The 14,682-nt window shown below is 40.5% G+C and overlaps 1 protein-coding gene across 8 annotated transcripts in view; it reads right to left on the bottom strand.

The window, feature by feature from the left end:
* Positions 1-14,682, bottom strand: part of ANO1 (anoctamin 1) — a 171,380-nt gene that overhangs the window by 12,124 nt on the left and 144,574 nt on the right. For all 8 annotated transcript variants that reach the window (XR_009760642.1, XM_061610687.1, XM_061610688.1 and 5 more), the window contains 6 exons: positions 13,524-13,635; positions 12,001-12,058; positions 11,568-11,668; positions 7,369-7,514; positions 2,282-2,434; positions 638-690 (listed from right to left, as the gene is read on the bottom strand). Coding sequence is in view for 7 of the 8 variants with exons in the window: in XM_061610687.1 (XP_061466671.1) it covers positions 638-690; positions 2,282-2,434; positions 7,369-7,514; positions 11,568-11,668; positions 12,001-12,058; positions 13,524-13,635 (623 nt within the window). In the remaining variant the exon portion in view is untranslated. The remainder of the gene's footprint in view (positions 1-637; positions 691-2,281; positions 2,435-7,368; positions 7,515-11,567; positions 11,669-12,000; positions 12,059-13,523; positions 13,636-14,682) is intronic.

Here is a 14,682-nt window from a genome sequence, read left to right as displayed (position 1 = left end):
TACAAGAATTATAGAAGAATAGAAAAACATCCTAAGGGAGGAAAAGGAGATTAAAAAAAAGAGAGAGGACACATGTGCTGTAAATTCCACTGACTGGGTAGCATCTACATAGCACTGTACAGTCAAGAAGTATAAAAGCTGGATTGACATTGATGTATGTTCAAAAGCAGCTCACACTTTCTCTATCAACTTCCCACTTACAGCAAAGAATTTGCTTCACATGAAAAACTTTTGTGCTCCCTTACTATCTGCCTGGGAAGATTCAACAACAGCAGTGTCAGGAAAATTATTATTGTACTTCACTGACTAATATTCCATTGCTTATGAAAGTTTAAAAAAAACTCATATGCAATATTTGACTTATATTTCAGCTTTTAAAAAATCTTATGAAATTGAAATAAAGGTTTGTTTGTTTCAATTATAACAATTACATAGATCAGAGTGAGGCATTAGCCTCATAGCAAAACCTTGAGAGACAGTGATGTGTTCATGGCTGCCCAGTGAGCTTTGTAGGTGAGTGGGAATTTCAACATTCAGTACTCCAGCCACTGCACCTGTCTTCAATGTAACATTGCAAAGTAATTGAATGAAAATGTGAATCAGCATGATCAATCAATATTTGTAAATAATTACTTACATTTATTATCACAGCAAGTTTTCCTACACCTCTGAGGATATTATACCATATTCCTAGGGCAAAAACAAGCAAGACATTAAAAAACTACCCTGATAACTAAAACTATCACCACCACAAAATTATATTCTATTATGTCCTTTGTGTAGTAAAGGTTCAAGGTGCTGGTTCTTAAGAGCCTAAACAGCTTTGGACTCAAGTATGCTAAAGACTACCGTCTTCTATACACTCTCTCTTACACTCTGTTCCGTATCTGAGGTTCTGCTACAATCCCTGTCAACTATGGTTTGTTGAGCAGGAATAAGGATCATAGAATCACAGAATTGTAGAGTTGGAAGGGGCCTATAAGGCCATCAAGTCCAACCCCCTGCTCAATGCAGGAATCCAAATCAAAGCATTTCCAACAGATGGCTGTCCAGCTGCCTCTTGAATGCCTCCAGTGTCAGAGAGCCCACTACCTCTCTAGGTAATTGATTCATCTCTCTAGGTAATTGGATCATATTGCCCCTTCACTATATGCTTCCCAGCACCTGCTGAAGACAGCTCTTTAAGGAGGGCTTTGTGGAAGCTAAAACAATAACCTGTTATTATATTATATCTATAAGTGATATAAGTCATACTCAGAGTAAACCCACTGAAATAAACAGAGGTAAGTAAGAATTACATTGATTTAAATGGATCTACTCTGAGTATAATTTAGTTGAATTCATCGGCATACCCCTCCCTAGTAGTCCCACCAACCTTAATGCCCATGAGTCTTGGCAGAACTGGAAGGATGGGGAGAGAAATACCAGCTGTGGTGAGCTCACTAACTGGCTTTCAACCCAGAGATTACTATTAAATTGTTTCATTAGAATTTAATGTTATATGATTGTATGGTTATAACTCACCCTGGGATCTTATGGCCAATGGTGTGCAAGAGATGAATAAAGAAATAAACAAGTGCTGCTGTAGCATGGTGGGGCTGCTTTGAAGTGGGAGATGCCAAAGGGGGGGTCTCCTCTTGAGGGTCACTGCTTTGGAGTTTCATGAAGGTGAGGGTGCCACCCTCCTCTTTTGCTCTGTAACTATTATGAAAAAAGGGGGTGGGAGGTTTTTGCAATGGATGCTTCTGGGCAATGATTCATGCAACCCAAGGTGAGAGTCTGGCTGAGATGGAGAGCAGGGATAAAAGATGTTCAGTTGCTCATCATATGCCACAGAGTAGGAGTCCGTTGTCCCAGAGTGGGGTCCTCTTTGGTGACTGAGTGGGTTGCCCCAGGTAAAAAACAGGGCAGGAGCTGTTGCTAAAGCCATTTACTTGTTTAAGGCAGTTAGATGTCCTATTTTCTCCCCCCGCCCGGTACTTGGATTAAATTGGAAAGTCTAATGGCTGCTCCTTATTGCTGTTGAGTTTAGTTTTATGATGGAGTTGTTAATTTGTTTGTTATGTATTTCTGTAATTTTTGTATAGTTATTTTTTCCCCCTGGATATTTTTTGGTTATTTTATTTCATTGGTTTCCCTTCTGGGATTGAAACATTTAATGAAGGGCAGGTTATAAGCATGCTGCATCATCAATTAGTCACCAGGAAATCCTGTCCCTCCATTACTGGCGGCAGAGTGTAAAGGAAGGATATAGTTACTGGGCTGTTAGTGAATTGCTTACCTATATCCTTTGCTCTAACTGCAACTGGCCTTCTAAGCTCAGTAACAAACTTCTTTGCATCCAGACGTATTTCAATGATATTATTCAGGAGTGCAAACAAGGGAGCCAGTGGGAAAGATGCAACAAATAGGGTTACAAACCCAAACTGGATGACTGAAAATTAAAAAAAACATGTAATTTGCATATTATACTGTTCTGAATGGAATGTATTTTTGGAGACTGACTCCCACGAACAGCCAACAATAACTAATGAAACCATAACACTCACAGATCAAGATCATTATACAGCCACAAAAGTGACTGTATATTCTAGTCAGCATGGATTTTTCACATTCCACAATGTTAAATTGAAAATATCCCCAAGCCATTCTGATGCTTCCCATAAGCTCATTTCAAAACAAAACCTTACAAAACTTAGAGTCCTGAACTCAGAAACGCTTGCTTAACAACCCTCTAAACTTTCATGGTGATACACAAAACAGTCAGAGAGAATCGAGAGTTCAAAGTCTAAAAAGAGCAAGAGAAAACCCAGATCTCTTTTAGACTTTTTTCTGTCAGAGTTCTCATAATCAGTTGAAATTCATTAAAAATCAGCCATGTTCACAGAGTACCTGTAATCATTTTACTGACCTTGCCCCATACTCTGACCTTCATCTTCTACAGTTTAAAAGTTAAAAAAATGCCTGGCTGATTTTTAATTAATTTAAGAAATTTAACATTGAAGTCAATTATGTCAGGCTTGAACTCAATGATAATGTCGGGGCATGCTCAGTAAGAAACAACTGTCAGTGTTCTAAAAGCCAGACTCACAGCTGCTGGGCTTGCCTAATCAGGGGGCCACACCCACACCAGACCTTTATTTCACTTGAGACAGTCATGGCTTCCCCCAAAGAATCCTGGGAAGTGTAGTTTGTGAATTGTGTTGAGAGGAGAGTCCTATTCCCCTGACAGAGCTCCAGTGGCCAGAGTGGTTTAAGAGTCAGCTGCTCTGACTGAAGGTCTGTGAGGGGAACAGGGCATCCCCCAGCAACTCTCAGCACCCTTCACTAATTACACTTCGTGAATAAAGGTCTGGTGTGGATGTGACCAGGGACAGCTTTGGTTTAAATTTGGGTGAGAGGCTACATATGCCTGCTATAGAATACAAAGGTGGGGGAAACTCTGAAAAAGAATGATACTGTTCACAATGTTTTCCTTTTGGAAAGAAAAAGGACTTCCCCTTTGCCCAGCGCCCACCCATCCAATCTCCTCCCTAACTCCCCTTCCTGCCCTCCTCTCCCCTCCCTGCCCCTCCCCCAGGTCAGTTTCACCTATCCTAAGCATGATTGCCCAGGAGTAAATCCCACTGAACTGAAAAAGCATGCAAATGATCAAACCTGCCTTCCCCTCCTCCTCCCTCCTATCCCCTCCCTCTTGCCCCTTCCCTCCCCATCCCCTTCACCCCTCCCTTCCCGTCCCCATCCCCTTCCAATCACCTCCTTCCCTCTCTTCCTCCTTCCCCTTCCATTCCCCTCCCCCTCCCCCACCCCCAGTCAGTTTTAGCTATCCTAAGCATGATTGCACAGGAGTAAGTCCCAATCAACTCAATAAGCATGCAAATGATCAAACCTGCCCTCCCATCACCTCCCTCCCATTACCCCACCCCTCCTCTTCCAATTCCCCCCTTCGGACATTGAACTTGTCAAGGATTATCAATACCTTGGCACAGTCATTAACCAAAATGGAGTCAATAGTCAAGAAATCAGAAGAAGGCTAGGATGGGGGAGGGCAGCTATGAGAACTAGAAAAGGTCCTCAAATGCAAAGATGTATAATTGAACACTAAAGTCAGGATCATTCAGACCATGGTATTCCCGATCTCTATGTATGGATGTGAAAGTTGTACAGTGAAAAAAGTGGACAAGAGAAAAATCAACTCATTTGAAATGTGGTGTTGGGGGAGAGCTTTGCACATACCATGGACTGCAAAGAAGACACATAATTGGGTGTTAGAACAAATTAAACCAGAACTGTCACTAGAAGCTAAAATGATAAATCTGAGGTTATCATACTTTGGACACATAATGAGAAGAAATGATTCACTAGAAAAGACAATAATGCTAGGAAAAATAGAAGGGAGTAGAAAAAGAGGAATGCCAAACAAGAGATGGATTGTTTCCATAAAGGAAGCCACAGTCCTGAACTTACAAGATCTGAATAGGGTGGTTTATAACAGATGCTCTTGGAAGTCGCTGATTCATAGGGTTACCATAAGTCGTAATCGACTTGAAGGCATATAACAGCAACAAGTCATGATTGCACAGGAGTAAGCATGCAAATGATCAGACCTGCCTTTCCCCTCCTTCCTCTCCCTTCCTCCTCCCCTCTTCATTTTTCCTCCTCCCTTGCCCACTCCAGGCCTCCCTCCCCATGGTCAGTTTTACCTATCCAAGCATGATTGAATGGGAGTAAATCTCACTGAACTCAATAAACATGCAAATGATCAAACCTGCCCTCCCCTCCCCCTCCTGCCTGCTCCCCTCCCCCCTCCCCCCATTCCTTGAGGTCAGTTTCACCTATCTTAAGCATGATTGCAGGGGAGTAAATCCCATTGAACTCAATAAGCATGCCAATGATCAATCCATTCTCAGCAAACTTGCACAGGATCCCATTTCTTACCTCCCGGATTAAAAAGCAGAGAAAGTCACTAATAGGCAAAAAACCTTGAGGTTTAAGAATGTACCTATAGCCAACAGATATTTCTATCAAACTTTAAAAAGCAGGGAAATTGGACAGCTATAGTGAATGCACCAGGGGAGCAGGAGACCTGACCTCTCTGAGATATTGGACTGCCCTACACATTTGTCAAAATGCAAAGACAATTTGGGTTGGTCTTTCACAGTCTAATCCACTTCCTGTAGCTTGGAAAAATTTGTTAACGTGTGCCACTTTTCCTGCTTTTTAAAGTTTGATAGAAGTATCTGTTGGCTATAGGTATGTTCCTAAACTGCAAGGTTTTTTGCCTATGAGTGAATACATATTTCTCTATGTAGTTGCTTATCTTATCCTGTTGTTCTTGGGTGCCGGTTTTATATTTTTATAGAACTTAATGAAATAGGAACTTTCTTTGGAGAAGTTTGGGCAGGAACTTGTTTTGTTTTATTTTATGTACAGTGCCATGTGCATCTGATGGCACTACATAAATAACAACAGTTCTGTCCCCCATTCTGTTCAACATCTACATGAAACCGTTGGGTGAGGTCATCTGGAGCTTTGGAGTGCGCTGCCATCAGTATGCTGATGACACGCAGCTCTATTTCTCCTTTTCATCTTCTTCAGGTGAGGCTGTCAACGTGCTGAACCAGTGCCTGGCTACAACAATGGACTGGATGTGGGCTAATAAACTGAGGCTCAATCCAGACAAGACTGAGATGCTGTTAGTGGGTGGTTCTTCTGACCGGATGGTGGATGTCCAACCTGTCCTGGATGGGGTTGCACTCCCCCTGAAGGAGCAGGTTCGTAGCTTGGGGGTTCTCCTAGAACTATCTCTGTCACTTGAGGCTCAGGTAGCCTCAGTGGCACAAAGTGCCTTCTACCAACTTCGGTTGGTGGCCCAGCTACGCCCCTATCTGGACAGGGATAACCTGGCTTCAGTTGTCCATGCTCTGGTAACCTCCAAGTTAGATTACTGCAATGCGCTGTATGTGGGGCTGCCTTTGAAGATGGTTTGGAAACTGCAGCTTGTGCAAAATGCAGCAGCCAGATTAGTAACAGGAACAGTTACCAGACGGTTCGAACATATAAAACCGATTCTGGGCCGCTTGCATTGGCTGCCTGTATGTTTCCAAGCTTGATTCAAAGTGCTGGTTTTAACCTATAAAGCCTTACAGGGCTTGGGACCACAATACCTGATGGAACGCCTCTTCCGTCACGAACCCACCCGTACACTACGCTCAACATCCAAGGCTCTCCTCCAGGTGCCTACTCCGAGGGAAGCTGGTAGGCTGGCAACAAGGGAGAGGGCCTTCTCAGTGGTGGCCCCCAAATTATGGAATGATCCCCCTGATGAGGTGCACCTGGCGCCAACATTGTTATCTTTTTGACACCAGGTCAAGACTTTCCTCTTCTCCCAGGCAGTCTAGCATGTGTTTTTAAATTGCTTTTTAAAAATGTGTTTTTAAAATTTGTATATTTGTTTTTGTTTTTAATTGTTGTAAATAAATAAATAAATAAATAATAAATGACAATAAATTAGTGGTATATAGCAAGTTTTCTTTCAGAGCAAAACTCTTAGAATCATATCTTGCATAAAGAAAGCACTTCAAAAATAGACAGATGGCAATTTCTTTGAAAGAACAACCACAACATGAAAACTGCAAAAGCTCCAGGTTAATCTGGGAAGCTGGGCAATCAGTCAGTATTTGCTAAGTGAAAATTGTCTTCCAAAGCAGGGATGTACTTTTCTGTCTCGCAAAATGTCTATTTGTGCTGGTCTATATCAGTCCCTTTGGTCAAATGCCACACTGACAACATGCAACAACTTATTTGTTGACTTAATTGTGAGATTTATATTGTTAAATTAATTGGTGATCCAGTACATCCCAGGCTGGCACAACCCCTCCTCACAATGTTGTTGAGCAGAGGGTAGCAAAGAAGGGTAGAGCCACAGCACCCAATCCACCCCCTAAGCCCCCAGGCAAAGTGCAATTAATTAATTAATTTGACAGAATTTTGCATATTATCAGATGCAAGGGCACTCTTTTGAGAAACTGAAGAATGTGTGAAATCTTATAAATCAATAAAAAAGGAATGACTGCTCAACTCTTAGACAGGGTTAAATACTTTTCTTGTTTGTTCCATCTTATGGTAACAACTCATATCCAAAATAGGTTATAAACAAACCTATTCTTGATACTTAGTCCATAGATTAAAAAATGTGTACTCACCAATTAAAACTGGTCCTTATTCTTTAATCAGGGGTTATGGCTGCAAGTCTATACTCACTTATTGCTGCAAGACTATTAAACTGAATGGAGTAACTTGTATAGGATTGCACTGTAAACCATTAAAGTAAGGAACCTTTATTTAAACACTTGAAATCTCACTCACTCATTTCCATGTATTCTGGAGTAAGACCAGCAAAAGGCTCCAGATTATAGTCTACTTCGTAGCGTTGTTTTTTTTTCATATGTTCCTCATAGTCTACAGGACGCTGTCGTTTCAGTTTCAAGTATCTTATGAATTTCTTCATTTTTCTAAGAGGAACCATAAAACAAATATTTTATTTATTTAAAATATTTCTATTGCACCCTTCTACCCCACAATGGGGGCACTCAGAGAGGCTCAAAATGCAATTGTGCATAGTAAATAAAAACAAAATAAAACATTGAAATAGATAAATATACATAAAATACAGTTAATTCAAGGGGAATATTAAAAGGGGAATAAAGAGGTAACACTCAAAAGGGAGAAAAATAAAATTGGTTTCAGGCTATACCTTTTTTTTCCCTCCCAAAGGCTCTCAGAAACAAAATATTTTTCAAAAGTCTCCGAAACACCATCAGGGAGGGAACAGAGTGGGCTTCTTGGGGTAGGGTATTCCAAAGCCTCTCCTGCATGCCTGCCAGTCTTTCATTCCAGGCATGCAGAGGAGACCAGAGCCAGCTGATCATAAATTACAGGTAGGTAAATATAGGCATAAGCAGGGCTCATCTACACAGCAGTTTAGTGTGTGTTTGGTGCTGTTTGCATCCCCTTTTAATTAGCGTGGTTCATATATCGTGACTGGCAAACAGAAGCCATCACAGTTCCCCCCCTGTAAATCTGTACCAACCCAATCTGCTGATAAGACGAAAATACTGCTCCACTCCACTCCACATGTCTTTGCAGACGGTTTGCTTCCATGCTTTTTAGTGGGTAGGTGAACCGTCAGTTTCAGCTGTTCTCCTTTCTCTGCCCACTAACTCTCCCATGAATTCCATTTTGTTTCTGGTGGTTTATCTAGCAACCTCTGACTGCTCTGTCCTCCCCCCCTTTACAGTTTACTTCAGCCCTCCATTCTTTCCTCCTTTTCTCCCCGAGCAAACTTCCTTCACTTTTTTTGTTTCCTAAAAAATCTAAAGTGGGTTTTAAAAAAAAGTAGCCTCAAAAATATCAATATCAATAATGATATTTTCAGAAAATATTGATATTGATTTTTTTTAAAAAAATGATATTATGTTGATTTGTTTTTCCAGCAGGGAAAAATTAACTCTGAAAAAACAAGGAGCAGCAGAGAAAGGGGGGGCAGATGACCCCACTTCTTTTCAACTGCCAAACTTTGGAAAGGGAGGGGCAGGAGGGAGTAGAAATACTGCTCAGGTCAAAAATATTTGCACATGCCCAGTAACTGGGCAACCGGAGGGATAAAAACTGTAAAATTAGAGGGTGGGGCCACAAGGAAACAGCGACACAAACCTTTTCTAGAGGAACGCCTACTTGTGTGAATGGAAATCAACTAATTTGAAGCTACCACTGAGCATGAAGTGTGGACCTTGCAAATCTATTACGATGGTAAAAGCTGTGTATTTGCTACGAATAAATGCTCCCATGTGGATAAGCCCACAATCCCTCAGGTACATTGGTCTACCAAGAAAGGTTGTTTAGGACTTTAAGTCAAAACCAGCACTTTGAATTGGACCCAGAAACAAACTGGGAGCCACTGGAGTCAATAAGGGACAGGGGTGATATGATCCCCATGTCGTGATCCAGTTAACATTCTGGCTGTTGCATGTTGAACCAACTGCAATTTCTGAACCGTTTTCAAAGGCAGCCCCACCTTTTAAAAGTCTCATTAGTTTTGTAAGAGCATTTGGATTTGAAAATATCCACTTTCATCATACTTCATAACAATTTGTATGAGATAATACATGTAAAGACACCCTCCCAACCCCTTTTGCTGATTACAAAATCTAGTTATATTGGAATTGTGGAGGGGATCCAAAGGGCTCCTCAAAGGGGGATAAGGCCCAACACACAGCTGCAACAAGTGGCTCTTCCTGAAGTCCCATTGAGCTTCAGAGATGTCTTGTTTGAGAGGTACATTAGAAGAATAGGCCTCAGTCAGAAGTCCTACTGTGAGTAGGGTTACGCCTTGAATCCCCCAGAGCAGGCCAACACCATATATTTAAAGCCAGAGCTTGGAAGTAATTAGTTACAAAAAATGAATTATAATTTATTACTTTTTAAGGAATGAGTGGGTAATTTTTTTACATTTTGATTGTAATAGTACGAGGAGTAATTTTTTTTACTTTTGAGGAGTAATTGTAATGTTTCCAGCATTACTTTTCGGATTTACTGGGGGGGAGCAGGGGAAGTCTGCTCCTCTGATTAGTGGATTAAAATCACGGGCTTCTATGCAGCATCACTCTTGTGCTCTGTGTTTAGGAGGCGACAAGGGACGAGGTGGAGAGCGAGACGGGGGTGGAGTGCAGAAAACAATTGTTAACAAAATGGACTGTGGTGGGGAAGAATGCAGTGCAGGCAGAAAGGCGCTGGAGGGCAAGGACATGGATGGAGGAGAAAGAGGCAGCAGCAGAATGGAGATGAACTGTGGAGGTGAGAGATGACAACAGTGTGTGTGTATGTGTGTGTTAATATCAGCGCTTGGAAAAGTTACTTTTTTGAACTACAACTCCCATCAGCCCCAGACAGCATGGCCACTGGATTGGGCTGATGGGAGTTGTAGTTCAAAAAAGTAACTTTTCCAAGCTCTGGTTAATATTGTGTTTGCACTTGATGTGCAAAGTGGCTTTCGCTGCCCTCCCTGACTAATCTGCTGCATTTGCAGTGTTTTAACTTTTTTGCACCCCAGGGGAAAATGTTTGCTTGGGCGGGTGTGCCTTTGCTGGTGATAGGGCAGGGTCTGGAAGGTGGCTGAGTGAGAGAGATTATGCTTGCTGGCTGAGAGTGTGTGTGTGTGAGGGTTACACTTGGTCTGACACGCAAAGATCTAAGCAGTGGCCTCTGCCTCCCTCCCTGCCTGCCTTACCAGCCGAGATACCACCACTGCTATCTTATGGATAGAAAGAATTATTCTACTATCTCTGTGTCTCTGTATGTTTGTTTTTAATGTTGTTTTAGGCTACTTAGGTGTGCAGCAGCTAAGGCCAGCACCTTCTAGGCAGTCTAGTTTTATTTTTTAAGTAACTTAACTGTAATTGCACTGATTACTTTTGAGTTACGGTAAAGTAATCAATTACTTTCAGAACAATTGTAATTGTTGTTATGTGCCTTCAAGTCGATCACGACTTATGGCGACCCTATGAATCGGCGACCTCCAATAGCATCTGTTGTGAACCACCCTGTTCAGATCTTGTAAGTTCAGGTCTGTGGCTTCCTTTGTGGAATCAACCCATCTCTTGTTCGGTCTTCCGATTTTTCTACTCCCTTCTGTTTTTCCCAGCATTATTGTCTCTTCTAGTGAATCATGTCTTCTCATTATGTGTCCAAAGTATGATAAACTCAGTTTCATCATTTTAGCTTCTAGTGATAGTTCTGGTTTAATTTGTTCTAGCACCCAATTATTCGTCTTTTTTGCAGTCCATGGTATGCACAATTACAATTGTAATGGCAATTTATTCCTTTTAGGGGCCATGTAACAGTAATTGTAATTTATTCCTTTATAAAAAGAAACTTCCAAGCTCTGTTTAAAGCACACGATCTAATACACATTTAAAGCACACGACTTCTCCCAAGGAATCATGGGAAATGTAGTTTGTTAAAGGTGCTGGGAATTTGTAGGTCTGAGAGGGAAAAACCACAATTACTAGGATACTTTTGGGGTAAGTCATGTGCTTTAAATGTGTGTTGGATGTGCTTTACATGCATGATGTGAATCTGTCCCCAGTATAAACGCTGAAAAAGAAAATGGGACAAGATCAATACATTTTCTCACACTATTCCCTAAAGATGGCAAAGATGGGTGTTATTAGTAGGCTATTTTGTAAGAACATAGCTTAGATTTGTTTTCAGCCTCTGCTTACTATCCTCTTAACTGAGAATTTTTATTGAATATGCTCTCACTGTAGACTCAGAATTCTTGCATATTGTTTTGTTGTACACTACTTTGGGAACCATATGACTGAAAAGTAGCATATATACTGAAATAATTTAAATTGCTATAATGAAGCAAATGCATGTTATTTTACAGTATATGTCTAATTCAGATCTCTTTTTGCATTCTGTTTTTAGGACGTACAAAATACAATATGTGTTTCTACTTTCAACACTATTTTGCAACAGATAAGTCTAATTCCTTTGCTACTTACGGAATGCCAATTTCAAAAAGATTGTTCTGAATCAGCTGTTTGCCCAACATAATAATGCTAAGTTGTATACACAATTCCATTAGGCAACCACCAGGAGCACACTAAAAGAGAAAAATAAATGTATAAATTAGGAGGTACCAGATAACTTAGTTTCATAGATAAACATGGAGATGTTTGATGATTCTCTTTGTGGCCCCTCACTCCCTCTGAAACTCTGCTCCAGAAAGCTGGGGGATCCTTCTGGAACAGTGTGAGTGGTGGCTGCAGGGAGACGGGGAATAAGTAAAAATTGCTTTCTTCACCCCTTCAGCCAGTGAGATCCCTCTGCCGCATCTAAAGCCTTCTGTGGATTGAAGGAGCCCTTCTGTTTCGATCAACCCCACAGTTGTTTTCTAGATTAGAAACAAGCATGCACGAAATGAACTGCAGTTACCTCTTCCATTCGAAAAGAATGAAAAATGTAGACATAATCTCCTGGGCGTCCAACAAATCTAGGAAAATTCAAAACAACTGTTATAGAATTTTGTTCTGCCTATTCTATTCATACTTCTCCTGCAATATTTCTCATATATTTAAAATCTACACAGATAGAATCAATGACTAATCTGCTACCATTTAGGAAAGTACAGAAAAGAAGAAAGTCCAGAAAAGCAGTTGCAAGGAACACAGAATCTATGATCCTGAGAGCATAGACAGGTTGCATGTGCAGTGCATAGGGTCTCAGTCCTGGTAGAGTATGGCTCCTGATAGGGACGGGGGAATCGATCAGATCTGGTTTTTCTCATTTTCTCATTTTTCCAATCTTAAGTTTGGGTCTCCACATTTCCACATAAATTTGCAATTTTAAAAAGTCCTCACGAAAATTTACCAGCATTTTATTGAGAATTTACATATACACATACACATTTTAATGCAATTTTGCCTAATATACACATTTTTGCAAAGCAATTTTGCCTAATAGAATGCATTTTTCTGTTCTTTTCATTAATATATGCATTTATATGCACACTTTACATTAGCATATGTATTTTTGTACATATTACTTGGCTGGAAACTGCACTGCAAAAATCAGAAGTGCAAATTTCAAAGGACTGCTCTGTTTTGGTTTGTGTATTGTTTCGAAAAGTGTGAAATAGGAAGCTTCACTTTTAAATGCAAACTGAATTGAATTTCTTACCCCATTAGAATCCCCCTTCAGTCCTTCATGTTGAACACGGGAAGGGGTGAAGTGGAGCAGGTATGTGTGGGACACTGGGGTTGGGCCTCCTTTGTGTGCCTAGTTACTTCCCCACTTTAAGCTCACATGTCCCAATTGTTTGTCCCAATTGGCTGAACAGGGTTGGCTATGGTTGTAAAGATACACTAAAGTGTTAGGGACAAACACTAAAGGCTTGACAATAAGGAAGCAAGTATTCATTCTCATTCTTCCATATGTAATACAGCCACTCTCGTGGCTGTATAATATCTTACAAAAATGTACATAATGAAATAAGCTATGAAAATGTGTTTTATCTTAGTATCTTGGTGTGTGTTCCCCATCTGATGTATGGCACACACACACCACCACCGCCACCACTGATAAGCCAATTTTCTGCCATTATGTAGGAAATCTGCTCCTAACTGAAACATAGTTTAAGAGATTATATACTGAAAAGCTTGGGATGGCTCCCCTGTATCTTAGGCCTCCAGCAAAGTGTATTCTTCCCCCCCCCCATGCTTTGGTCCTGCCCTTACCTGAACAAATGTTCAGAGTCAGCTTGAGATAACAGCTAAACCTTTAATTAATTTCTTCTGCTACTTATTGGTTCTTGAAGAAAGCCTCAGAGTCAACTTGAAGTAGTAGTTAAGCATTTTAATTTGCCTTATGCAAGTTACTGGTTCTTGAAGAAAGCCTCACAGTTAGCTATTACTCAGAAGTAATAGCTGAACATTTAATTCACTCCTTGTATAACTCACCGGCCTTTGAAGAAAGCAACGTAGAAAATGGGCGTATAGGCATTGACAAATTTCAAAAGGAAGGCCTTGAAGATAAGACGTTCTTCAAAACTCTTGTCTGTTTTTGGAACCTCTGATGTAAACAAGATTAACATAAGAGTGCTTGAAAACAGCATTTAAATAGCTACATTTTAGAGGCTGGTAAGATGTAATATTTTTGGAAGACTTCCCCAAAATCTTTTTAAAGTTCTTTTAAAAGTAGGTATATCTATTTCAAAATGGAAATGGGAGAAAAGATGGCTCTCCCAAAATCAAATGACAGAAAAAATAAATAGGGGATAATCATGGAACAAATACATGCATACCAACCCCCCCCATTCTGATAAGGCTGAAGAATCATGATATAGAAGTGGGGAGGGGGAGAATCATGTGTCCCAAATTGAGCTCCCTGGAGGAAGGATGGGATATAAATGGAATAATCAACACATAAATAAATAATGTATGTATTTATTTCTCAGTGATTTCCTTTTCATATTTTTTTTCTAAATGCCTGTTCAATTTAAACCAGAGTCAAATCCCAGTTCCATTTAAATCAATTATCAGAACCTCTCTCATGTGAACGATCACTTGCATTTATCATCCCTAACCGATCTCCAAGTGAGCTATTTACATGGATCTAGAGACAATTGGTAACTTAGCAGATCCCTCGATGATAAAACTATTTGGAAGTGATTGACAAAGCTACACATGGATCTTAAACATTGTTATGCTGGGCATGAGGATCTGGATGCCAAGTCCTAGTTCAGCAGCATCCATTAGTGCTACTGTTCCAACAGCTGCCTCCTGCCGTTGCATGCTATACCATTTAGGCATATTTGCACAACAGTCACAGGTCCAGAAATACACATATACCTGGAGAACTCCTGGATAGCCATCCTAGCAGTTTTTTGGCCTCTGTAGCTAAAGGTAATTTGCCATGACTGTACCAATGATTTCCCAGGTAATAAGTTACAGTACAGTGTAAAGCGCAAAGTCTACTTTGAATGCTTAGAACGTAATCCCCCTTTCACTGCAAAGAGTGAAAATTTCTGTTTGAGCTGTGGCAGCTGAAGTCATCTTCAGCATCTTTACAGCAGGATATATATTGGTCCCTTTTCTTTTCTGCATGCTTCATAATATA

The sequence above is a fragment of the Rhineura floridana genome, chromosome 2, assembly GCF_030035675.1.
Source record: "Rhineura floridana isolate rRhiFlo1 chromosome 2, rRhiFlo1.hap2, whole genome shotgun sequence".
Taxonomy (NCBI): Eukaryota; Metazoa; Chordata; class Lepidosauria; order Squamata; family Rhineuridae; genus Rhineura; species Rhineura floridana.
The sequence above is the reverse complement of the archived record's forward strand: the minus strand, read 5'-3'. Positions and strand labels throughout refer to the sequence as shown.